Here is a 27,750-nt window from a genome sequence, read left to right as displayed (position 1 = left end):
GCAGAGCACTGGACTAAGCGCTTGGGAAGTACAAGTTGGCAACATATAGAGACAGTCCCTACCCAACAGTGGGCTCACAGTCTAAAAGGGGGAGACAGAGAACAAAACCAAACATACTAACAAAATAAAATAAATAGAACAGATATGTACAAGTAAAATAAATAAATAAATAAATAGAGTAATAAATATGTACAAACGTATATACATATATACAGGTGCTGTGAGGAAGGGAAGGAGGTAAGATGGTAATTCATTCAATCGTATTTATTGAGTGCTTACTGTGTGCAGAGCACTGGACTAAGCGATTGGGAAGTACAAGTTGGCAACGTATAGAGACAGTCCCTACCCACCAGTGGGCTCACAGTCTAAAAGGGGGAGACAGAGAACAGAACCAAACATACTAACAAAATAAAATAAGTAGAATAGATATGTACAAGTAAAATAAATTAATAAATAACTAGAGTAATAAATATGTACAAACGTATATACATATATACAGGTGTTGTGAGGAAGGGAAGGAGGTAAGATGGTAATTCGTTCAATTGTATTTATTGAGCGCTTACTGTGTGCAGAGCACTGGACTAAGCATTTGGGAAGTACAAGTTGGCAACGTATAGAGACGGGCCCTACCCAACAGCGGGCTCAGAGTTGGCAGAATCAAAGGGGCAGTGGTAAACGCGGGTGTGTGTGACTGCTTCTGCAGGAAGAGTTGCCAGCTTGTACTTCCCAAGCGCTTAGTACAGTGCTCTGCACACAGTAAGCGCTCAATAAATACAACTGAATGAATGAAGAGGGATCCCCAGGCAGCTCCACAGGACAAGATGGTGTCAGGGGGAGGTGGAGGCAAGGCGTGGTTTTCTGTGGGCTCTGCTACCCTCTCCCATGGAGAGAGGGCAGAGGTTTCAGGGAGAGACTTCTACTCCTTAAGCACCCCCATACTCTGCCATTTGCCTGCTATGTGACCTTGGACAAGTCACTTAATTTAATAATAGCATTTATAAGCACTTACTATGTGCAAAGCACTGCTCTAAGCGCTGGGGAGGTTACAAGGCGATCAGGTTGTCCCACGGGGGGCTCACAGTCTTCATCCCCATTTTATAGATGAGGTAATGAGGCCAGAGTAGTTAAGTGACTTGCCCAAAGTCACACAGCTGACAATTGGCTCTGTGCCTCATCTGCGCCTCCGTTACCTCATCTGTAAAATGGGGATTGAGACTGTGGGCCCCACGTGGGACAATCCTTCCTTTCTTATCTCCCATCCTCCTGTCTCTCCCCGCTTCCGTCTCTACTTCACTCTGCTGCCCGGATGATCTTTCTACAGAAACGCTCTGGGCATGTCACACCCTCCCTCCTCCAAAATCTCCAGTGGTTGTCCATCAACCTTCACATGAAGCAAAAACTCCTCACCCTGGGCTTCAGGGCTGTCCATCCATCCCCTCGCCCCCTCCTCCCTCACCTCCCTTCTCTCCTTCTCCAGCCCATCCCACACCCTCCGCTCCTCTGCCATCGCTCACCTCCTCACTGGGCCTCGTTCTCGCCCGTCCCGCCATCGACCCCCGGCCCACGTCCTCCCCCTGGCCCGGAATGCCCTCCCTCCTCACATCCGCCAAACTATCTCTCTTCCCCCCTTCAAAGCCCTACTGAGAGCTCACCTCCTCCAGGAGGCCTTCCCAGACTGAGCCCCCCTTTTCCTCTGCTCCTCCTCCCCTCCCCATCGCCCCTACTCCCTCCCTCTGCTCTACCCCCTTCAGCACTTGTGCATATTTGTACATATTTATTATTCTATTTATTCTATAAATGATTTGTATATATCTATAATTCTATTTGCCTACTTTGAGGCTATTGATGCCTGTCTACTTGTTATGTTTTATTGTCTGTCTCCCCCTTAATAATAATAATAATGGCATTTATTAAGCGCTTACTATGTGCAAGGCACTGTTCTAAGCACTGGGGAGGTTACAAGGTGATCAGGTTGTCCCCCGTGGGGCTCACAGTCAATCCCCATTTTCCAGATGAGGTAACTGAGGCACAGAGAAGTTAAGTGACTTGCCCAAGGTCACACAGCTGACAATTAGTGGAGCCGGGATTCGAACCCATGACCTCTGACTCCAAAGCCCAGGCTCATTCCCCTGAGCCACGCCGCTTCTCTAGCCACGCCGCTTCTAGACTGTGAGCCCGTTGTTGGGTAAGGATTGTCTCTATCTTTTGCCGAACTGTACTTTCCAAGCGCTTAGTACAGTGCTCTGTATGTAGTAAGTGCTCAACAATACAATCGATTGAGTGAATGAATGACAACCTGATTGCCTCGTATCTACCCCAGTGCTTGGCACATAGTAAGCACTTAACAAATACCATCGTCATTATCATCACCCCCAGACTAATCAATCAATCAATCAATCAATCCATCGTTGGTTGTGTGGTCCCTTAGCACTGGCCCTGGCTTGAGAATGCCTTAGTATGTGCTGATACCTGTCTGAGTTATGAGTGTGGGTTAAATGAAGATGATGGCATTTGTTAAGCGCTTACTATGTGCAAAGCACTGTTCTAAGCGCTGGGGGGGATACAATGTGATCACGTTGTCCCACGTGGGGCTCACAGTCTTAATCCCCATTTTTACAGATGAGGGAACTGAGGCCCAGAGAAGCGAAGTGACTTGCCCAAGGTCACACAGCAGACTTGTGGTGGAGCGGGGATTCGAACCCACGACCTCTGACTCCAAAGCCCGGGCTCCTCCCGCTGAGCCACGCTGCTTCTCAAGTTAAATGTGTTTTTTAGGGTGTGGGGGCTCACATCTTACTCGCTATTCATGTCAGTGCTGGTTTTGTGGATGTAGAATTTGCCCGTTAGAAGGCGTGGCCTATCCACATGTTTTGTTTTGTTGTGTCTCCCCCTTTTAGACTGTGAGCCCGTTGTTGGGTAGGGACTGTCTCTATATTTTGCCAACTTGGACTTCCCAAGCGCTTAATACAGTGCTCTGCACACGGTAAGCGCTCAATAAATACGATTGAATGAATGAATGAATGAATATTGCCCTCAACTCTGACACTCATTCATCATTCAATCGTATTTATTGAGCCCTTACCGTGTGCACAGCACTGGGCTGAGCGCTTGGGAAGTACAAGTCGGCAACATTATAGAGACGGTCCCTACCCAACAACGGGCTCACAGTCTAGAAGAGGGAGACAGACTACAAAACAAAACCTGTAGACAGGTGTCAAAACCATCAGAATAAATAGAATTACAGCTGTATAATAATAATAATAATGATGGCATTTAAGCACTTACTATGTGCCAAGCACTGTTCTAAACGCTTGGGGGGGGGATACAAGGTAATCAAGGTTGTCCCCCGTGGGGCTCACAGTCTTCATCCCCATTTTCCAGATGAGGGAACTGAGGCCCAGAGAAGTGAAGTGACTTGCCCAAAGTCACTCAGCTGACAAGTGGCAGAGCCGGGATTAGAACCCATGACCTCAGACTCCCAAGCTCGTGCTCTTTCTACTGAGCCACGCTGCTTCTATATGCACACCATTAATGAAACAGAGTAGTAGATATGTGCAAGTAAAATAAATGGAGTAATAAATCTGTACAAATAGGCTCAGTGGAAAGAGCACGAGCTTGGGAGTCTGAGGTCATGGGTTCAAATTCCAGCCTCTCCACACATCCGCCAAGCTAGTTCTCTTTCTCCCTTCAAAGCTCTACTGAGAGCTCACCTCCTCCAGGAGGCCTTCCCAGACTGAGCCTCTTTTTTCCTCTCCTCCTCCCCATCCTCTCTGCCCTACCACCTTCCCCTCTCCTCAGCACCTATATATATATATATGTTTGTACAGATTTATTACTCTATTTTTGTCATCTATCTCCCCCTTCTAGACTGGGAGCCCGTTGCTGGGTAGGGACCGTCTCTATATGTTGCCGACTTGTACTTTCCAAGTGCTTTGTACAGTGCTCTGCACACAGTAAGTGCTCAATAAATACGATTGAATGAATGAATGAATGAGTGCTGTGGGGAGGGGACATTTAGGTAGTTATTATTACTACTACTACTACTACTAATTATTATTATTATTATTCTATACGAGTGTGAGCCCACCTTCTAGACTGTGAGCCCACTGGTGGTTAGGGACTGTCTCTATATGTTGCCAACTTGGACTTCCCAAGCGCTTAGTACAGTGCTCTGCACACAGTAAGCGCTCAATAAATACAATTGAATGAATGAAGGAGTGCTGTGGGGAAGGGACATTTAGGTAATTACGTAGTTCTACAGCTGACCACTATTTTATTTTACTTGTACATATCTATTCTATTTATTTTATTTTGTTAGTATGTTTGGTTTTGTTCTCTGTCTCCCCCTTTTAGACTGTGAGCCCACTGCTGGGTAGGGACCGTCTCTAGATGTTGCCAACTTGTACTTCCCAAGCGCTTAGTCCAGTGCTCTGCATGCAGTAAGCGCTCAATAAATACGATTGATTGACTGATTGATATACGAGTGTCTCTAGATGTTGCCAACTTGTCCTTCCCAAGCGCTTAGTCCAGTGCTCTGTACACAGTAAGCGCTCATTAAATACGATTGATTGACTGATTGATATACGAGTGTGAGCCCACCTTCTAGATTGTGAGCCCACTGTTGGGTAGGAACCATCCCTATATGTTGCCAACTTGGCCTTCCCAAGCGCTTAGCACAGTGCTCTGCACACGGTAGGCGCTCAATAAATACGATTGAATGAATGACAGAATGAATTATTTGTACCTATCTATTCTATTTATTTTATTTTGTTAGTATGTTTGGTTTGTTCTCTGTCTTCCCCTTTTAGACTGTGAGCCCACTGTTGGGTAGGGACTGTCTCTATATGCTGCCAATCTGTACTTCCCAAGCGCTTAGTACAGTGCTCTGCACATAGTAAGCGCTCAATAAATACGATTGATGATGATGATGATGAATGACAGAATGAATGAATGAATGAATGCTGTGGGGAGGGGACATTTAGGTAATTACGTAGTTCTACAGCTGACCACTAGGAGCGCAAGTTCCACAGTTTCCTCCGCGTCCCCCTCCGTCTCCAGGCAACTGGAGAGCCTCGCCGCGGAGGAGGCGAAACTAAAAATGGCGGTCGGGGGGTCGGGAAACTACAACTCCCAGAGTGCCTCGCTCCGCGCGGGAGGGGCGGGCTCTCGGCCGCGGCCAACCAGAGACCCGGAAGGCGGGGCAGGATTCCGACGAGCCAATCGGCGCCGAGCGGCGGGGGGCGCGCGTGCGCGCGCCGGGGGAGGGCGGAGGGCGGTTGAAGGGGTGTCATGGCGGAGCGGGGTCATCGCGGCCATTCCCCGGCCTCCGTGGTGGTGCTGACGAGCGACAGCGACGATGACGTCAGGGAGGGGCCCCCGCTTGGCCGGCCGGAAGTGCTGGTCCTGGAGGAGGATGGGCAGCCTTTGACCCCAAATTTGACCCTAAATTTGACCCCAAAGTTGACCCCAGCCGGGCCTGACAGCGACAGCGAGGCCGAGGGGAAGGAGGCCCATTGGCCCCCCAGGAGGCCCAAGCGGAGGAGGCTACTGCTTGGACGCCGAGAGGCCCCCTCCATCCCCGTCTACTCGGGGAAGGTGGGGCCTGGGTTCGAGGGGGGACATCCTTTGGGCAGTATTTGTCCCTATCTATCCTATTTATTTTATTGTGTTAGTATGTTTGGTTTGGTCCTCTGTCTCCCCCTTTTAGACTGTGAGCCCGCTGTTGGGCAGGGACTGTCTCTAGATGTTGCCAGTTTGTACTTCCCAAGCGCTTAGTCCAGTGCTGTGCACATAGTAAGCGCTCAATGAATACGATTGATTGATTGATTGATTGGCTGTCTCTAGATGTTGCCAACTTGTACTTCCCAAGCGCTTAGTCCAGTGCTCTGCACATAGTAAGCGCTCAATAAATACGATTGATGATGATGATGGAATGCCCTCCCTCTGCCCATCCGCCCAGCTCGCTCTCTTCCTCCCTTCAAGGCCCTACTGAGAGCTCACCTCCTCCAGGAGGCCTTCCCACACTCAGCCCCTTCCTTCCTCTCCCCCCTCTCCATCCCCCCATCTTACCTCCTTCCCTTCCCCACAGCACCTGCATATATGCGTATATGTTTGTACATATTTATTACTCTATTTATTTTACTTGTACATATCTATCCTATTTATTTTATTTTGTTAGAATGTTTGCTTTTGTTCTCTGTCTCCCCCTTTTAGACTGTGAGCCTGCTGTTGGGTAGGGACCGTCTCTATATGTTGCCAACTTGTACTTCCCAAGCGCTTAGTCCAGTGCTCTGCACACAGTAAGCGCTCGATAAATACGATTGATGATGATGAAATGTGTACCAAATGTGGGAACCTAAATCAATCAATCAATTTATTGAGCGCTTACTATGTGCAGAGCACTGGACTAAGCGCTTGGGAGGTACAAGTTGGCAACATATAGAGACAGTCCCTACACAACAGTGGGTTCACAGTCTAAAAGGGGGAGACAGAGGACAAAACCAAACATATTAACAAAGTAAAATAAATAGAGTAGATAGGTACAAGTAGATATGTACAACCTAAAGTAAATCATTGCCATCTTGTACTTCCCAAGCGCTTAGTACAGTGTGGTAAGCGCTCAGTAAATACCGTTGATGATGCAGGAACCGTTTATACTGTTTATATAACTGTTTATACTGTTTATACTGTTTGTTTATATATACTGTTATATAACTGTTTATACTGTTTATATGACTGTTTATATATACTGTTTATATAACCGTTTATATTAGAGGTCGTATTATTATATTGGAGGTCGTACCTCGTTCTGGCCTGTCCCGCCATCGACCCCCGGCCCACGTCATCCCCTTGGCCTGGACTGTGAGCCCACTGTTGGGTAGGGACTGTCTCTATATGTTGCCAATTTGTATTTCCCAAGCGCTTAGTACAGTGCTCTGCACATAGTAAGTGCTCAATAAATACGATTGATGATGATGATGATGATGATGGAGGTGTCTGTGCCACCCCATTTGCATCCTCTGATCTCTATCAGTCGTCTTCCTCTGACAAACGGGTCAGGATATCCTTTGGGTTGAGGATATTTTTTGTTTTGTTACGATATTCGTAAAGCGCTTACTATGTGCCCAGCGCCGTTCGAAGTGCTTGTATCTACAAGTGAATCAGTAGTTATTTTATTTTGTTAGTATGTTTGGTTTTGTTGTCTGTCTCCCCCTTTTAGACTGTGAGCCCACTGTTGGGTAGGGACTGTCTCTGTATGTTACCAACTTGGACTTCCCAGGCGCTTAGTACAGTGCTCTGCACATTGTAAGCGCTCAATAAATACGACTGATTGATTGATTGATTGATCATAATAACAAGGGCATTTCTTAAGCGCTTACTATGTGCCAAGCCCTGTTCTAAGCGCTGGGGAGGTTACAGTTATAATTCTAGACTGTGAGCCCACTGTTGGGTAGGGACTGTCTCTATATGTTGCCAACTTGTACTTCCCAAGCGCTTAGTACAGTGCTCTACACACAGTAAGTGCTCAATAAATACAATTGATTGATTGATTGATTAGTCCAGTGTTCTGCACACAGTAAGCACTCAATAAATACGATTGAATGAATGATTGAATGAGTAATGATGGCATTTGTTAAGCGCTTACTATGTGCCAAGCGCTGGGGAGGTTACAATTATAATGCTAGACTGTGAGCCCACTGTTGGGTAGGGACTGTCTCTGTATGTTGCCAACTTGGACTTCCCAGGCGCTTAGTACAGTGCTCTGCACACAGTAAGCGCTCAATAAATACGATTGAATGAATGATTGAATGAATAATGATGGCATTTGTTAAGCGCTTACTATGTGCCAAGCACTGTTCTAAGCGCTGGGGAAGTTACAGTTATAATTCTAGACTGTGAGCCCACTGTTGGGTAGGGACCGTCTCTATATGTGGCCAACCTGTGCTTCCCAAGCGCTTAGTACAGTGCTCTGCACACAGTAAGCGCTCAATAAATACGATTGAATGAATGAATAATGATGGCATTTGTTAAGCACTTACTATGTGCCAAGCGCTGGGGAGGTTACAATAATAATTCTAGACCGTGAGCCCACTGTTTGGTAGGGACCGTCTCTAGATGTGGCCAACCTGTACTTCCCCAGTGCTTAGTCCAGTGCTCCGCACACAGTAAGTGCTCAGTAAATATGATTGAATGAATGATTGAATGAATAATGATGGCATTTGTTAACGCGATTACTATGTGCCAAGCCCTGTTCTAAGGGCTGGGGAGGTTACAATTATAATTCTAGACTGTGAGCCCACTGTTGGGTAGGGACCGTCTCTAGATGTGGCCAACGTGTACTTCCCAAGCGCTTAGTACAGTGCTCCGCACACAGTAAGCGCTCAATAAATACGATTGAATGAATGAATAATGATGGCATTTGTTCAGCGCTTACTATGTGCTAAGCACTGTTCTAAGCGCTGGGGGAGATACAAGGTGATCAGGTTGTCCCACGGGGGGGCTCACAGTCCTCATCCCCATCAGCAGTTAGAACAGTGCTCAGCGCTTAGAACAGTGCTTTGCACATAGTAAGCGCTTAATAAATGCCATCATCATCATCAGTCTGAGGCCTTCCCAGACTGAGCCCCTCCTTCCTCTCCCTCTCCTCCCCCTCTCCATCCCCCCCACCTTACCTCCTTCCCCTCCCCACAGCAACTGTATATATGTTTGTACGGATTTATTACTCTATTTTATTTGTACATATTCTATTTATTTTATTTTGTTAATATGTTTTGTTCTCTGTCTTCCCTGTCTAGACAGTGAGCCCACTGTTGGATAGGGACCGTCTCTATACGTTGCCAACTTGGACTTCCCAAGCGCTTAGTACAGTGCTCTGCACACAGTAAGCACTCAGTAAATATGATTGAAGGAATGAATGAATAACAAGGGCATTTCTTAAGCGCTTACTATGTGCCAAGCCCTGTTCTAAGTGCTGGGGAGGTTACAATAATAAAAATGATAGCATTTGTTAAGCGCTTACTATGTGCAAAGCACTGTTCTAAGCGCTGGGGGGGGGATACAAGGTGATCAGGTGGTCCCCCGGGGGGCTCCCAGTCTTCATCCCCATTTTACAGAGGAGGGAACTGAGGCCTGGAGAATGATAATAATAATGATGACGTTTTGTTAAGCGCTTACTATGTGCAAAGCACTGTTCTAAGCGCTGGGGAGGTTACAAGGTGATCAGGTGGTCCCCCGGGGGGCTCCCAGTCTTCATCCCCATTTTACAGAGGAGGGAACTGAGGCCTGGAGAATGATAATAATAATGATGACGTTTTGTTAAGCGCTTACTATGTGCAAAGCACTGTTCTAAGCGCTGGGGAGGTTACAAGGTGATCAGGTGGTCCCCTGGGGGGCTCCCAGTCTTCATCCCCATTTTACAGAGGAGGGAACTGAGGCCCGGAGAATGATAATAATAATGATGACGTTTTGTTAAGCGCTTACTATGTGCCAAGCACTGTTCTAAGCGCTGGGGGAGGTTACAAGGTGATCAGGTGGTCCCCTGGGGGGCTCCCAGTCTTCATCCCCATTTTACAGAGGAGGGAACTGAGGCCCAGAGAATGATAATAATAATGATGACGTTTTGTTAAGCGCTTACTATGTGCCAAGCACTGTTCTAAGCGCTGGGGAGGTTACAAGGTGATCAGTTGGTCCCACGGGGGGCTCACAGTCTTCATCCCCATTTTACAGGGAAGGGAACTGAGGCCCAGAGAATAATAATAATAATGATGACATTTTGTTAAGCGTTTACTATGTGCAAAGCACTGTTCTAAGCGCTGGGGAGGTTACAAGGTGATCAGGTTGTCCCCCGGGGGGCTCACAGCAGCGTGGCCCAGTGGAAAGAGCCCGGGCTTGGGAGTCAGAGGTCACGGGTTCCAATCCCGGCTCCGCCGATTGTCAGCTGGGTGACTTCGGGCAAGCCACTTCACTTCTCTGTGCCTCGGTTCCCTCATCTGTAAAATGGGGATGAAGACTGTGAGCCCCCCGTGGGACAACCTGATCCCCTTGTAACCTCCCCAGCGCTCAGAACAGTGCTTTGCACATAGTAAGCGCTTAATAAATGCCATCATCATTATTATTATTATTATAGTAAGCGCTTATCAAATGCCATCATTTTTATTATCGTTATTCGTTCAATAACAGTGTGGAGCACTGGACTAAGCGCTTGGGAAGGACAAGTTGGCAACAGATAGAGACGGTCCCTACCCAACAACGGGCTCACAATCCGTTCCTCTGCAGGTGAACAGCAGCCTCCGACTCTTCATCGAAGATCCGAAGCCGCCCCAGTCCCCCGAGCCCCCAGGTGAAGCCGGAAGGATGGCGGGACTCCCCCCGCCACCGCCTTAATAATAATAATATTATTATTAAGCAGCACTGGTCACTGGAAAGACCACGGGCTGGCGAGCCAGGGGTCGTGGGTTCTAATCCTGCCTTCGGCCGGGTGACTTTGGGCAAGCTGCTTCACTTCTCCGGGCCTCGTTGACCTCATCTGGAAAATGGGGATTGAGCCTGGGAGCCCCACGTGTATCCCTCCCCCCCCGCCACCCAGCGCTTAGAACAGTGCTTCACACATAGTAAGCACTTAATAAATGCCATTATTTTTACTATTATGGTAGTTGTTGAATGCTTCCTGTGGCACTGTGCTAAGCGCTGGGGTGGTTGCAAGCAAGTCGTGTCAGACACAGTCCCCGTCCCGCGTGGGGCTCCCCGTCTCAAGCTCCATTTTATTCATTCATTCCATCGTATTTATTTAGCGCTTATTGTGTGCAGGGCGCTTACTAAGTGCTTGGGAGGTACAAATTGGCAACATGTCGAGACACGGTCCCTACCCAGTAACCGGCTCACAGTCTAGAAGGGGGAGACAGACAACAAAACAAGTGGACAGGTGACGATACCATCCAAATGCAGTTTTACAGATGAGGGAAACTGAGGCCCAGAGAAGTGAAGTGACTTGCCCAGGGTCACTCAGCAGACTAGCGATGGAGCTGGGATTAGAACCCGTGGCCGCCTGATAGTAAGCGCTCAATAAATACGATTGATTGATTGATTGATTGATTGATTCCCAGGCTCTATCTACTGGACCATGCTGCCCGCCCTGCTGTACAGTCGCCCCGCTGTGATGGCCGTTTCTGGAGGGACTTTGATATTGCCGTCTAGACTGTGAGCCCACTGTTGGGTAGGGACCGTCTCTCTGTGTTGCCAACTTGGACTTCCCCAGCGCTTAGTACAGTGCTCTGCACACAGTAAGCGCTCAATAAATACAATTGAATGACTGAATGAATATTGCCCAGCTTCCCCTGCCCCAATCCTCCTCTTCCCCCTCGGGAGAGTAATAATAATAATAATGGCATTTATTAAGCGCTTACTATGTGCAAAGCACTGTTCTAAGCGCTGGGGAGGTTACAAGGTGATCAGGTTACCCCACGGGGGGCTCACAGGTTTCATCCCCATTTGACAGATGAGGCAACTGAGGCACAGAGAAGCCAAGTGAGAGTACCATATTACAGAGTTGGGAGACACATTCCCTGCCCACAACAGGCGTCCAGCCTAGTCTAGTCAACCTTGTCCTCCTCCTTTTCCTCCCTGTGCCTGATGCGTCTCTGCAGCCTGCCCCTCTAATAATAATAATAAGGGCATTTATTAAGCGCTTACAATGTGCAAAGCACTGTTCTAAGCGCTGGGGAGGTTACAAGGCGATCAGGTTGTCCCACGGGGGGCTCCCAGTCTTCATCCCCATTTTCCAGGTGAGGGAACTGAGGCCCAGAGAATAATAATAATAATAATAATGATGGCATTTGTTAAGTGCTTACTATGTGCAAAGAACTTTTCTAAGCGCTGGGGAGGTTACAAGGCGATCAGGTTGTCCCACGGCGGGCTCCCAGTCTTCATCCCCATTTTCCAGATGAGGGAACTGAGGCCCAGAGAATAATAATAATAATAATGATGGCATTTGTTAAGTGCTTACTATGTGCCAAGCACTTTTCTAAGCGCTGGGGAGGTTACAAGGCGATCAGGTTGTCCCACAGTGGGCTCCCAGTCTTCATCCCCATTTTCCAGATGAGGGAACTGAGGCCCAGAGAATAATAATAATAATGATGATGGCATTTGTTAAGTGCTTACTATGTGCAAAGCACTTTTCTAAGCGCTGGGGAGGTTACAAGGCGATCAGGTTGTCCCACGGCGGGCTCCCAGTCTTCATCCCCATTTTCCAGATGAGGGAACTGAGGCCCAGAGAATAATAATAGTAATAATGATGGCATTTGTTAAGTGCTTACTGTGTGCAAAGCACTTTTCTAAGCGCTGGGGAGGTTACAAGGCGATCAGGTTGTCCCACGGCGGGCTCCCAGTCTTCACCCCCATTTTCCAGATGAGGGAACGGAGGCCCCGAGAAGTGAAGGGACTTGCCCACAGTCCCGCAGCTGACAATTGGCGGAGGCGGAATTTGAACCCACGGCCTCCGACTCCAAAGCCCGGGCTCTTTCCACTGAGCCACGCTGCTTCTGTAGACTGTAGGCTCACTGTGGGCAGGGAACGTATCTGTAATCGCGTACTTTCCCAAGTGTTTCATACAGTGCTGTGCACTCAGTAAGCGCTCAATAAATCCCATCGACTGATTGCTTACTTTTCTTTCTCTCCCCACAGATCCGGACCCCAGGAGTCCCCACCGTGAGACCCCTCTCACCCCAGACTCTGACAGCCAGGAGAAGCAGCTACAGCGGGATGACGACAGCGAGAAGGAGGTGTTTGTGTAAGACCGTCATCATCAATCGTATTTATTGAGCGCTCACTGTGTGCAGAGCACTGTACTAAGCGCCTGGGAAGTCCAAGTTGGCAACATATAGAGACGGTCCCTACCCAACAGCGGGCTCACGGTCTAAAAAGACCAGATGATGTAGGGTCTGGGAGCAGGAGGGATTTCGATGGGACGCAGCCACGCGGGTTGAGGATGAAGGGCGAGATTCCTGCCTCAGGGCCCTTAAGGAGCATCCTGTGCCTCAGTTTCCGTATCTGTAAAATAATATTACCTTGTAATCATCAATCGTATTTATTGAGCACTTGCTATGTGCGGAGCACTGTACTAAGCGCTTGGGAAGTACAAATTGGCAGCATATAGAGACGGTCCCTACCCAACAGTGGGCTCACAGTCTAAAAGTGATAATAATAATAATGTTGGTATTTGTTAAGTGCTTACTAGGTGCCAAGCACTGTTCCGAGTGCAGGGGTAGATACAAGGTAATCAGGTTGTCCCATGTGGGGCTCACAGTCTTCACCCCCCAATTACAGATGAGGTAACTGAGGCACAGAGAAGAAGAATGGCATTTATTCATTCATTCATTCAATCGTATTTATCGTCAATCGTATTTATTGAGCGCTTACTGTGTGCGGAGCACTGTACTAAGCGCTTGGGAAGTACAAATTGGCAACATATAGAGACAGTCCCTACCCAACAGTGGGCTCACAGTCTAAAAGTGATGATAATAATAATGTTGGTATTTGTTAAGTGCTTACTAGGTGCCAAGCACTGTTCCGAGTGCAGGGGTAGATACAAGGTAATCAGGTTGTCCCATGTGGGGCTCACAGTCTTCACCCCCCAATTACAGATGAGGTAACTGAGGCACAGAGAAGAAGAATGGCATTTATTCATTCATTCATTCAATCGTATTTATCATCAATCGTATTTATTGAGCGCTTACTGTGTGCGGAGCACTGTACTAAGCGCTTGGGAAGTACAAATTGGCAACATATAGAGACGGTCCCTACCCAACAGTGGGCTCACAGTCTAAAAGTGATGATAATAATAATGTTGGTATTTGTTAAGTGCTTACTAGGTGCCAAGCACTGTTCCGAGTGCAGGGGTAGATACAAGGTAATCAGGTTGTCCCATGTGGGGCTCACAGTCTTCACCCCCCAATTACAGATGAGGTAACTGAGGCACAGAGAAGAAGAATGGCATTTATTCATTCATTCATTCAATCGTATTTATCATCAATCGTATTTATTGAGCGCTTACTGTGTGCGGAGCACTGTACTAAGCGCTTGGGAAGTACAAATTGGCAACATATAGAGACAGTCCCTACCCAACAGTGGGCTCACAGTCTAAAAGTGATGATAATAATAATGTTGGTATTTGTTAAGTGCTTACTAGGTGCCAAGCACTGTTCCGAGTGCAGGGGAAGATACAAGGTTGTCCCATGTGGGGCTCACAGTCTTCACCCCCCAATTACAGATGAGGGAACTGAGGCACAGAGAAGAAGAAGAAGAAGAATGGCATTTATTCATTCATTCATTCAATCGTATTTATCGTCAATCGTATTTATTGAGCGCTTACTGTGTGCAGAGCACTGTACTAAGCGCTTGGGAAGTACAAATTGGCAACATATAGAGACGGTCCCTACCCAACAGTGGGCTCACAGTCTAAAAGTGATGATAATAATAATGTTGGTATTTGTTAAGTGCTTACTAGGTGCCAAGCACTGTTCCGAGTGCAGGGGAAGATACAAGGTAATCAGGTTGTCCCATGTGGGGCTCACAGTCTTCACCCCCCAATTCCAGATGAGGGAACTGAGGCACAGAGAAGAAGAAGAAGAATGGCATTTATTCATTCATTCATTCAATCGTATTTATCGTCAATCGTATTTATTGAGCGCTTACTGTGTGCAGAGCACTGTACTAAGCGCTTGGGAAGTACAAATTGGTAACATATAGAGATGGTCCCTACCCAACAGTGGGCTCACAGTCTAAAAGTGATGATAATAATAATGTTGGTATTTGTTAAGTGCTTACTAGGTGCCAAGCACTGTTCCGAGTGCAGGGGAAGATACAAGGTAATCAGGTTGTCCCATGTGGGGCTCACAGTCTTCACCCCCCAATTACAGATGAGGGAACTGAGGCACAGAGAAGAAGAAGAAGAATGGCATTTATTCATTCATTCATTCAATCGTATTTATCGTCAATCGTATTTATTGAGCGCTTACTGTGTGCAGAGCACTGTACTAAGCGCTTTAAGTATTCAATGAGGGAGGGAGGGAGAGAGAACGCGTGGTGGTTCTTTGGAACAGTTCGAGAATCGGAGAAGCAGTGTGGCGGAATGAGAGAGCACAGGACTCGAAGTCAGGTGACCCGGCTTTTAATCAATCAATCAATCGTATTTATTGAGCGCTTTCTGTGTGCAGAGCACTGGACTAAGAGCTTGGGAAGTACACGTTGGCAACATATAGAGACGGTCCCTACCCAACAGTGGGCTATTTATTAAGCGCTTAGTATGTGCAAAGCACTGTTCTGAGCTCTGTGGAGGTTACAAGGTGATCAGGTTGTCCCACGGGGGGGCTCACAGTCTTCATCCCCATTTTACAGATGAGGTCACTGAGGCCCAGGGAAGTGAAGTGACTTGCCCAAAGTCACACAGCTGCCAAGTGGTGGAGCCGGGATTTGAACCCATGACCTCTGACTCCAAAGCCCGGGCTCTTTCCACTGAGAGAAGTGAAGTGACTTCATTCATTCAATTGTATTTATTGAGCGCTTACTGTGTGCAGAGCACTGTACTAAGCGCTTGGGAAGTACACGGCAACATATAGAGACGGTCCCTACCCAACAGTGGGCTATTTATTAAGCGCTTACTATGTGCAAAGCACTGTTCTAAGCGCTGGGGAGGTTACAAGGTGATCAGGTTGTCCCACGGGGGGGCTCACAGTCTTCATCCCCATTTTACAGATGAGGTCACTGAGGCCCAGGGAAGTGAAGTGACTTGCCCAAAGTCACACAGCCGACAAGTGGCAGAGCTGGGATTTGAACGCGTGACCTCTGATTCCAAAGCCCGGGCTCTTTCCACTGACAGAGGTGAAGTGACTTGCCCAGAGTCACACAGCAGGCAAGTGGCAGAGCCGGGATTAGAACCCATGACCTCTGACTCCCAAGCCTGGGCTCTTTCCACTGAGAGAAGTGAAGTGACTTGCCCAGAGTCACACAGCAGGCAAGTGGCGGAGCCGGGATTAGAACCCATGACCTCCGACTCCCAAGCCCGGGCTCTTTCCACCGAACAGTGCTTTGCGCATAGTAAGTGCTTAATAAATACCATTATTATTATTATTATTACTGCAGTATAGCAGAGCCGATAGACATAACCCCTGCCCGCAGTGAGTTCACAGTCTAGAGGAGCCCGCTGTTGGGTAGGGACTGTCTCTATGTGTTGCCGACTTGGACTTCCCAAGCGCTTAGTCCAGTGCTCTGCACACAGTAAGCGCTCAATAAATAGGATTGATCGATTGATTGACAGTCTAGAGCTCCAGTATCCAGGCTTTGGATCCCCAAGGCCCCCATCTCCTCCTGCTCTTCCTCCCCCGTTTAGCGTTCGGGACGCTTCCCCTTCTCCACCGCCCCAGCCCCGGCGAAGGAAGCAGGCGAGAGCTCAACAGAAGATCCGGTAAATTCCGAGATTTTCCAAGGGGAATGCCACCCGCGGGTGGGTTTGGTTTTTTTTTTTCCCCCCCTTTGGAGCCGCGGTGAGGGGAAGGAAGTGGCTCTCGATCCGGGAGGCGGGGTAGAGGGGTACGGTGGGTTGCGTCTGGAAATCAATCAATCAGTCGTATTAATTGAGCGCTTACTGTGTGCAGAGCGCTGTACTAAGCGCTTGGGCAGGAGAAGTTGGCAACAAAGATCCCTCCCGCCCAACCCTCCGACTTTTCCCCTCGCAGGGAAGTGGACCGCCGCCTGCAGGATCTCCGTTCCTGCCTGAGCCCCTCGCCCCGCCACGGTCGCCGCCCGCCACCGGACCTCGACGAGGACGTGATCCTGGTGGAGGGATCCCTCTCCCGGGAGCCGGCCCCGACTTCCCGGCCGATCCTCCTCAAAGTGCGCTGCCGGGCCGACCTGTTCAGGGTCCCCGTCCTTATGGTGAGGACGGAGGGCCCCGGCCAGGCGGCCTTCCTGGGGGTCGGGGCGACGGGGCGGGACGTTGACTTCGCACTAGGAGCCGGAGGCAGGGAGCGAGTGAGAGACGGGAGGGAGATTGGCAAAGGGTGGCCAATTTGTACTTCCCAAGCGCTTAGTACAGTGCTCTGCACACAGTAAGCGCTCAATAAATACGGTTGATGGTGGTGGATGATGAGAGAGAACGGGTGGTGGTGCTTTGGAACAATTTGCGAATCGGAGAAGCAGTGCGGCGTAATGAGAGCGTGACCCGGCTTTTAATTCATTCATTCATTCATTCATTCAATCGTATTTATTGAGCGCTTACTGTGTGCAGAGCGCTGGACTAAGCGCTTGGGAAGTGCAAGTCGGCAACAGATCAATCAATCAATCAATCAATCGTATTTATTGAGCGCTTACTGTGTGCCGAGCGCTGGACTAAGCGCTTGGGAAGTCCAAGTCGGCAACGTATAGAGACGGTCCCTACCCAACAGCGGGCTCACGGTCTAGAAGCAGGAGACAGACAACAAAACATGTGGACTGTCCCGGCTCTGCCACTCATCTGTGGACGTGGGCAAGTCACTTAACTTCTCTGCGCCTCAGTTTCCTCATCTGTCAAATGGGGTTACGCGTCCGTTCTCCCCTTCCCGTAGACTGTGAGCCCTCTGTGGGAGAGAGACCGTCCGATCTGACCCTCCTGGAATCTGGTCAGGTGACCCGACTTTTAGTCATTCGTTCATTCAGTCGTATTTATTTAGCGCTTACTGTGTGCCGAGCACTGTACTAAGCGCTTGGGAAGTCCAAGTCGGCAACGTATAGAGACGGTCCCTACCCAACAGCGGGCTCACGGTCTAGAAGCAGGAGACAGACAACAAAACGAAACATGTGGACTGTCCCGGCTCTGCCACTCGTCCGTGGACGTGGGCAGGTCACTTAACTTCTCTGTGCCTCAGTTTCCTCACCTGTAAAATGGGGGTTACACGTCTGTTCTCCCCTTCCCGTAGACTGTGAGCCCTCTGTGGGAGAGAGACCGTCCGATCTGACCTTCCTGGAATCTGGTCAGGTGACCCGACTTTTAGTCATTCGTTCATTCAGTCGTATTTATTTAGCGCTTACTGTGTGCCGAGCACTGTACTAAGCGCTTGGGAAGTCCAAGTCGGCAACGTATAGAGACGGTCCCTACCCAACAGCGGGCTCACGGTCTAGAAGCAGGAGAGACAGACAACAAAACGAAACATGTGGACTGTCCCGGCTCTGCCACTCGTCCGTGGACGTGGGCAAGTCACTTAACTTCTCTGCGCCTCAGTTTCCTCATCTTTCAAATGGGGGTTACACGTCTGTTCTCCCCTTCCCGTAGACTGTGAGCCCTCTGTGGGAGAGAGGCTGTCCGGTCTGACCCTCCTGTAATCCGCTGCAGCGCGGGACACAGAGTAAGCGCTTACGAAGCAGCACGGCTCAGTGGAAAGAGCCCGGGCTTTGGAGCCGGAGGTCACGGGTTCAAATCCCGGCTCCGCCACTTGTCAGCTGGGTGACTTTGGGCAAGTCACTTCATTTCTCTGGGCCTCAGTTACCTTATCTGTAAAATGGGGATGAAGACTGTGAGCCCCATGTGGGACAACCTGATGACCTTGTATCCCCCGCCCCGTGCTTAGAATAGTGCTTTGCACATAGTAAGTACTTAATAAATGCCATCATTATTCAGCGCTTAGAACAGTGCTTTGCGCATAGTAAGCGCTTAATAAATGCCATTATTATTTTATTATTATTATCAGAGGCTTCAGTTCTTATCATCACGCTCTGCACACAGTAAGCGCTCAATAAATACGATTGATGATGATCATTAGACTCGATTTGTGGTATCTCCTAGTCTGACCCCCTGCAAGGAGTGGTGGACCACCTGGCTTCGCAACTGGGGGTCTCCTCAGCCCGGATCCTGCTGCTTCTCCGGGAGGCCGAGCTGCCCTCCAGTGCCACCCCCGAGACCCTGAGGCTCAGCGTGGCTGACATAATTGGTAAGAGGGAGGGGGCCTGCAGGGAGACGGGTGGAAGTAATAATAATAATAATAATAATAATAATAATAATAATAATAATAGCATTTATTAAGCGCTTACTATGTGCAAAGCACTGTTCTAAGCGCTGGGGTAGATACAAGGTAACCAAGTTGTCCCATGTGGGGCTCACAGACTTAATCCTCATTTTCCAGTTGTGGTAACTGAGGCCCAGAGAAGTGAAGTGACCTGCCCAAAGTCACCCAGCTGACAAGTGGCGGAGCTGGGATTCGAACCCATGACCTCTGGCTCCAAAGCCCGGGCTGTTTCCACTGAGCCACGCAGTCGGGGAACATCAGGCTGTATATATGTATATATGTTTGTACATATTTATTACTCTATTTATTTTACTTGTACATATCTTGTACATATGTACGTATCTTGTACATATCTTGTGCATATCTTGTACATATCTATTCTATTTATTTTATTTTGTTAGTATGTTTGGTTTTGTTCTCTGTCTTCCCCTTTTAGACTGTGAGCCCACTGTTGGGTAGGGACTGTCTCTGTATGTTGCCAATTTGTACTTCCCAGGCGCTTAGTACAGTGCTCTGCACATAGTAAGCGCTCAATAAATACGATTGATGATGATGATGATGATGAAGGAGGTAGGGTGGAGGGGATGGGGAGGAGGAGAGGAAAGAGGGGGCTCAGTCTGGGAATCTGTAATTCCTGAAGAGTCCTCCCTCCCAGACTGTGCTCCTTCCCTTCCCCACAGCACCTGTATATATGTATATATGTTTGTACATATTTATTACTCTATTTACTTATTTATTTTACTTGTACATATCTGTTCTATTTATTTTATCTTGTTAGTATGTTTGATTTTGTTCTCTGTCTCCCCCTTCTAGACTCTGAGCCCACTGTTGGGTAGGGACCGTCTCTATGTGTTGCCGACTTGTACTTCCCAAGCGCTTAGTACAGTGCTGTGCACACAGTAAGCGCTCAATAAATACGATTGATTGATTGATTGATTGATCAGGAAAGACTCCCCCCCGGTCCCCTTTTTGCTTGTGGTGGTCAGGATTAGTTCAGGCGAGGAGGGCTGTGAAAACAGACCTTTAATGGACTCACTTCAATTCTCTCTGCCTCAGTCCCCTCATCTGTAAAATGGGGATTAAGAATGTGAGCCCTGTGTGGGACAGGGACTGTGTCCAATCTGATTATCTCCCCACAACACTTGCATACATATCTTTAAATCATATAAATTCTTTCTTTTAATTGCCGTCTCCCCCTCTATAAGCCCTTGTAGAGAAGCAGCGTGGCTCAGTGGAAAAAGCCCGGGCTTTGGAGTCAGAGTTCATGGGTTCAAATCCCGGCTCTGCCATCTGTCAGCTGTGTGACTTCGGGCAAGTCACTTAACCTCTCTGTGCCTCAGTTACCTCATCTGCAAAATGGGGATTAAGACTGTGAGCCCCACATGGGACAACCTGATCACCTTGTAACCTCCCCAGCGCTTAGAACAGTGCTTTGCACATAGTAAGCGCTTAATAAATGCCACTATTATTATTATACGTTTGTACATATTTGTTACTCTATTTTAATTGTACATATCTATTCTATTTATTTTATTTTGTTAGTACTTTTGGTTTTGTTCTCTGTCTCCCCCTTTTAGACTGTGAGCCCACTGTTGGGTAGGGACTGTCTCTATATGTTGCCAACTTGGACTTCCCAAGCGCTTAGTCCAGTGCTCTGCACACAGTAAGCGCTCAATAAATACGATTGATGATGATTATGGGCAGGGAACATATCCGCTAGCTTTGTTCTATTCTCCCAGGTGCTTAGTGCAATGCTCTGCACAGAGTAAGCGCTCAATATATGTCATTGAATGACTGATTAGCTTGTATCCACCCCCTGGGGGGTTAGCATAGTGCCTGGCACATAGTTAGTGCTCAACAAATTCCATCAAACAAACAAACGAAAAAACCGGACCGGTCCCCTCCTGTCTGACTCTAAGTGTCCTTTGGTTCTCTCCTCCTCTTCCCCTCTCCTCCTCTCCCATCCCTTTACTCCAAGATTGTGTGGTGCTGCCGAAGAGCCCTGAGCCAGCCGAAGAGTCAGACGTGGATGGGAAACTGAGGCTTCGGGTTCAGGGAAAAGAGAAGCATCAGCTGTTGGAGGTCACCGTGTCTCGAGTAAGTAGATGGATTCTGTTGGATTTCCAACTCTCCTCCTCCCCCAGCCCTGCTCTTGCTCTACTTTTCCCTCCTCTCCGAAGTCCTGGGAAAATGTTACAACCTTCCCCCAAGGGATTATTCCACCTCTCTGTCTTAATAATAATAATAATAATAATAATGATGGCATTTATTAAGCACTTACTATGTACAAAGCACTGTTCTTGGTTCACTGTCTTGGCGGTTGAGGCCACTGTTTGCAGGATCGGGAGGATTGACACCCGCACCTCCACCCCCAATACAGTTGGCCCCCTCTGATTTACTGATTTATGCACATAGTAAGCGCTCAATAAATACGATTGGTGATGATTTACTCCCCTCCTCCCTTTAGCTTCCTGTTGACCTCTCTCTTCCTCTTCTTGTCCTCCCGCCCCTGCTCCCTCTCTCACATCTTCCCGTCTTCCCCGACTGCCCTTTCGGTCCTCCCTCACCGCCGAACCCCTCTTGAGTAGCTGTTGGCAGAGCGACGGGATCCAGTGGTTCAGTAGAGGGGCAAAATGAAACCTTTCCTTTCGACCGTCAGTGGTAGTCAGTTGGACGCTTTCTGGACGCTTGAACGCTTTCTATATGTTGCCAACTTGTACTTCCCAAGCGCTTAGTCCAGTGCTCTGCACACAGTAAGTGCTCAGTAAATACGATTGATCGATTGATTGATTGGACCTGAGCACTTGATACGTGACAAACCCGCTCCTGGAACTCTGGGTGCCATTTGGGAAGGATGTAATGGAAAGGCAGAAGGTACAAAGAAGGGCAACTAAAATGATCAGAAACTTATATCTGAGGGTAAACTGCAAAGATTAGGACTCTAAAGTCTGGAAAGAAGGAACACGATTTGAAGGTAACGCAATCCTGAATGAGGCAGATGGGGGACCAGAACTGGTCTCCCGATCCCTTGATTCCTGGATTGAAATGGGCAGGTTGGAAACAAACCAGGAAGAACACTACCCCTTGGAAAAATGGCTGTTCATTTATTCATTCAGTCATATTTATTGAGCGCTTACTGTGTCCAACTTGTACTTCCCAAGCGCTTAGAACAGTGCTCTGCACACAGTAAGCGCTCAATAAATACGATTGAATGAATGAATGCAGAGCACTGTACTGAGTGCTTGGGAAGTCCAAGTTGGCAACATATAGAGACGGTCCCTACCCAACAACGGGCTTACAGTCTAGAAGGGGGAGACGGACGACAAAACAAAACATGTGGACAGGTGTCAAGTCGTCAGAACAAATAGAATTAAAGGTAAATGCACATCATTAGCAAAATAAATAGAATAGTAAATATAGAGATGGTCCCTACCCAACAACGGGCTCACAGTCTAGAAGGGGGAGACGGACGACAAAACAAAACATGTGGACAGGTGTCAAGTTGTCAGAACAAATAGAATTAAAGTTAAATGCACATCATGAACAAAATAAATAGAATAGTAAATATGGACAAGTAAAATAGAGTAATAAATCTGTACAAACATATATACAGGTGCTGTGGGGAGGGGAAGGAGGTAGGGCAGGGGGCATGGGGAGGAGGAGAGGAAAAGGGGGGATCAGTGTGGGAAGGCCTCTTGGAGGAGGCGAGCTCTCAGTAGGGCTTTGAAGGGAGGAAGAGAGGAGGGATCATCATCATCATCAATCGTATTTATTGAGCGCTTACTATGTGCAGAGCACTGTACTAAGCGCTTGGGAAGTACAAATTGGCAACATATAGAGACAGTCCCTACCCAACAGTGGGCTCACAGTCTAAAAGGGATGGCGGAGGCTTGGCAGATGTGTGGAGGGAGGGCATTCCGGGCCAGGGGGAGGACGTGGGCTGTTAAACAGATGACATTCTTTATCGCAGAACGGGTGTAGGCTGAAAGCAACAATAAGATCAAGGGGGATTTGGGTCATTATGTGGCTGAAGAGTCTGTAACAGGTTACTCCAGGGCATCCTTAAACATTAGAATGCATGTCCAGGAGGACGTCGATTACAGCGTGGCCCGGTGGGTAGAGCATGGCACAGGGAGGCAGAAAGACCTGGGTTCTAATCCTGACTTCGCCACTTGTCTGCTGTGTGACCTAGGGCAAGTCACTTCATTTCTCTATGCCTCAGTTACCTCATCCGTTAAATGGGGACCCGTTAGGGGAAGCAGCGGGGCTCAGCGGAAAGAGTGCGGGCTTTGGAGTCAGAGGTCATGGGTTCAAATCCCAGCTCTGCCAACTGCCAGCTGTGTGGCTTTGGGCAAGCTCACCTCCTCCAGGAGGCCTTCCCAGACTGAGCCCCTTCCTTCCTCTCCCCATTTTCCCCCCCCCATCCCCCCCATCTTACCTCTCCCTTCCCCACAGCACCTGTATATATGTATATATGTCTGTACATATTTATTACTCTATTTATTTTACTTGTACATATCTATTCTATTTTATTTTCTTAGTATGTTTGGTTTTGTTCTCCGTCTCCCCTTTTTAGACTGTGAGCCCACTGTTGGGTAGGGACTGTCTCTATATGTTGCCAACTTGTACTTCCCAAGCGCTTAGTACAGTGCTCTGCACACAGTAAGCGCTTAATAAATATGATTGATCGATTAACTTCTCTGTGCCTCAGTTCCCTCATCCGGAAAATGGGGATTAAAACTGTGAGCCCCCCGTGGGACAACCTGATCACCTTGTAACCTCCCCAGCGCTTAGAACAGTGCTTTGCACATAGTAAGTGCTTAATAAATGCCATTATTAATATGGGGATGAAGATTTTGAGCCCCATTATGGGACATGGACTTGTCCCACCTTATTAGCTTGTATCTACTCCAGCACCAACTACAGTGCCTGGCACATAGTAAGCGCTTAGTAAATACCGTAAAATAAATACTGTTCGTCCAAGCATCCTGGGCTCATTGTGGGCAAGGAAAGTGTCTGTTTACCGTTATATGGTACTCTCCCAAGCGCTCTGCACACAGTAAGCGCTCAATAAGATTGAACAAATGAATCCCGTAGTCTAGCGGAGTCAGGATCCTGGGATGGTGGATTAGCGGTCTGGCCCAGTAATGAGAACCCCCTTCAGCTATGTTGTTTTCATTTCACGAGCCTCTCTTTGCCCTCACATCTTTGCCACCTCCCCCTGCCCTCTCTCACAAGTAATTGGTGGCACGACTTCCATATTGTTGATAATGATTAGGTGTTCACTAGAGCTGTGGATCTAAGGATGGGAGATGATGGGGGTGGAGAGGGAGGAAGGGCAGGGAAGAGTTGAGGGAGTATTGAAGGGTGAGGCAGGACCTGGGAAGAGAAGAGGAGCTTGGGCTTTACACCGCTAATCAATCAGTCAATCAATCAATCATATTAAGCGCTTACTGTGTGCAGAGCACTGTACTAAGCGCTTGGGAAGTACAAGCTGGCAACATATAGAGACAGCTAATGAACCTGTCATGCTGACTAGATTCCCAGTTTGCTCTAACCCTTCTTAATTATGGCATTAATTAAGCACCATTTGCTCAGCGTTGTGGTAGTGATAAGCGTATCATCATCATCAATCGTATTTATTGAGCGCTTACTATGTGCAGAGCACTGTACTAAGCGCTTGGGAAATACAAATTGGCAACACATAGAGACAGTCCCTACCCAGCAGTGGGCTCACAGTGGTACCGATTGAGCTCTTTCTGTGCGCAGGCCCTCCTATACTTCGTATTTGGGAGACTCCAATACAACAGATTTGGTAGACACGTTCCCAGCCTAGAAGAGAAGCTTATGGTCTAAGAGGATGTGAATTTAGAGTCCCCTGTCCCACCTGGGGTTCACAGTCTGTCTTGTCCCCACTTTGCAGTCGAGGAAACTGAGGCCCAGAGAGTGGTGACAGTATGTATTAATTGCTTGCTTTGTGCCAAGCGCTGGGAAAGGGGACACAAAGGCGGGAATTAGACACAACCCTCGCTCCTCAAGGGGCCCTGATCTAAGTATGAAAGGAGGGAGAGGGAGTAGCAACATAAACCTAAAGAAGAGCTGACATAGGAAGAATACTGAAACAGCGATAGGAAGGACAAATACACGAGGTGAAAACAACCAGAAAGAGATGTGGCATTTATTAGTCAATCAATCAATCAATCGTATTTATTGAGCGCTTACTTTGTGCGGAGCACTGTACTAGCGCTTGGGAAGTACAAGTTGGCAACTTACAGAGACAGTCCCTACCCAACAGTGGGCTCAAGCGCTTACTGTGTGCAAAGCACTGTTCTAAGCGCTGAATAAATAGCAATGATGATGACGAAGGGTCCGCGGGGAATGAGGATACAGTTTGTGATAAGTTTATTATCTTGTTACAAAAACAATCAGAGTTTTATACAACAACTGAATCAGGTAATGCATCCCACTCCTCCTTTGCTTCCTCCCCAAACCTAGAAACTGAGTGCAAATCAGGACGCAGGAGATTAACATATTTACAGGAAGGCAAAGGAAAGTGGGGAAGAACTCGGGTGAGGGCTTACATATAAATAGATCTCTTTTGGAAAGAGGCAGCACCTGAGACCGACCTTAAGTGCTGCCCAAGGTCACTCAGCCGGCTAATGGTGGGGCTGGACCGCGAATCCAGGTCTCCTGACTCCCCCCAGTCTGATTCTCTTTCCACTACCTTCCTCACCACCACAGTCGTCTTTCTTCCATCCCTTTGACCCTTCCCCCTCTAATAATATCCTTATCCCCGTGGCTTCCCCAACTCTTTTTAATTCCTGGTTGATTTTGTCGGTTTGTCTTTTCTTCCAGGCCGCTCCCCTTGGGACACTGATGTCCCACTACGCCGAAGCCATGGGCCTAACGGGGCGGGAGCTCTCCTTCTTCTTTGATGGTGAAAAGCTGACACGTCAGAGGACCCCGGCAGAGCTGGGCATGGAGCAAGGGGATCTGATAGAGGTTTGGGGGTGATGCCGGTACCCCTAAACGGGCAGCCCCTTCTACTCCCCTCGAGTTGCTGGGGGCCGGTATTGGACCCCTCCAGCTTTCTCCTCAGCCCTCTGAAAGAACCCTCTTGGGGAGTTGGACATTTAGGTGAGGTGTCACATGGCTCTGACACCATCTCCCTCACGTCCTTGAGGCCAATACGGCTCTCCCCCCACCCCAGCCGGTAGCAATTTCTCATCAGAGGTCATCGGAGGTCGGTCTCAGGTGCTGCCTCTTTCCAAAAGAGATCTATTTATATGTAAGCCCTCACCCTAGTTCTTCCCCACTGTCCTTTGCCTTCCTGTAAATACGTTAATATCCTGCGTCCCGATTTGCACTGAAGTTCTAGGTTTTGGGGAGGAAGCAAAGGAGGAGTAGGACGCATGACCTGTCTCGGTTGTTGCATAAAATGCGAATTGTTTTTGTAACAAGGAAGATAATAAACTCGTCATAAACCGTATCCTGACTCATTCCCCGGGGATCCCTCATCATCATCATCATTGCTATTTATTCAGCGTTTAGAACAGTGCTTTGCACATAGTAAGCACTTAATAAATGCCATCATATTATATATATATTATGTTGGAGAAGCAGCGTGGCTCAGTGGAAAGAGCCCGGGCTTTGGAGTCAGAGATCATGGGTTCAAATCCCGGCTCCGCCACTTGTCAGCTGTGGGACTTTGGGCAAGTGACTTCTCTGCGCCTCAGTTACCTCATCTGTAAAATGGGGGTGAAGACTGTGAGCCCCCCGTGGGACAACTTGATCACCTTGTTAACCTCCCCAGTGCTTAGAACAGTGCTTTGCACATAGTAAGCGCTTAATAAATGCTATCATTATTATTATTATTATATTGAGTCCCCTCGGGGGATGCTATAGTTAACCCTTGGGGAACACACAGTAGGAAGGGGATGTGGTTTGCAGTGGGAGACTTTATTTCCATCATCATCATCATCTTCGTCATAGTATTGAGCATTTCCCCACCAGAGCATCAGATCAGTTCCCCACCGCTCAGTAATTCAGTTAGCTGTTGTTGAGGGGATTCAATAACGTAGACGTATTTGCCAGAGGTACTGGACGCCCACGTCTCAGTGGCCAGTGGGCTTCACGGACTCTAGACTGCAAGTTTGCTGTGGGCAGGGATTGTGTCTGTTATATTGTACCCTCACAAGTGCTTAGAACAGTGCTTGGCTTAACAGATGCCACTTCATTCGTTCATTCATTCTCTGCCCATAGTAAGCGCTGAATAAATACGATTGGCTGGCAATAAGGCTCCCAAATGACAAGCTCAAACTCACACCATGATTTCGCTTTCGGCTCGCTCAGGGGAATTCAGGTTCCCAGTCAGGGAGGGTCCCTTTTAATAATAATAATAATAATGATAATGGCATTTTATTAAGCGCTTACTATGTGCAAAGCACTGTTCTAAGCGCTGGGGCGGTTACAAGGTGATCAGGTGGTCCCACGGGGGGCTCACAGTCTTCATCCCCATTTTACAGATGAGGGAACTGAGGCCCAGAGAAGTGAGGTGACTTGCCCAAAGTCACCCAGCTGACAATTGGCGGAGCCGGGATTTGAACGCATGACCTCTGACTCCAAAGCCCGGGCTCTTTTCCACCACTCAAGCACGCAGGCATTCATCTAATACTATCTTCACGCCAAGCACCTGGGGCCTTCTTGCAGCATTTTCAGGAAA

At 48.2% G+C, this 27,750-nt stretch overlaps 1 protein-coding gene across 1 annotated transcript; it reads left to right on the top strand.

The window, feature by feature from the left end:
- The first annotated feature begins 5,289 nt into the window (after positions 1–5,289).
- Positions 5,290–26,511, top strand: LOC119942053 (nuclear factor of activated T cells 2 interacting protein). The gene is made up of 8 exons (XM_038762709.1): positions 5,290–5,595; positions 10,276–10,339; positions 12,679–12,784; positions 16,382–16,456; positions 16,728–16,926; positions 18,809–18,953; positions 21,007–21,125; positions 25,884–26,511. The coding sequence occupies exons 1-8, from the start codon at positions 5,290–5,292 to the stop codon at positions 26,040–26,042; spliced, it is 1,173 nt and encodes a 390-aa protein (XP_038618637.1). The 3' UTR covers positions 26,043–26,511.
- The last annotated feature ends 1,239 nt before the right edge of the window (positions 26,512–27,750 follow it).

This window comes from Tachyglossus aculeatus, chromosome 21, assembly GCF_015852505.1.
Source record: "Tachyglossus aculeatus isolate mTacAcu1 chromosome 21, mTacAcu1.pri, whole genome shotgun sequence".
Taxonomy (NCBI): Eukaryota; Metazoa; Chordata; class Mammalia; order Monotremata; family Tachyglossidae; genus Tachyglossus; species Tachyglossus aculeatus.
Note: the sequence above shows the minus strand (reverse complement) of the source record. Positions and strands in the feature narration are given on the sequence as shown.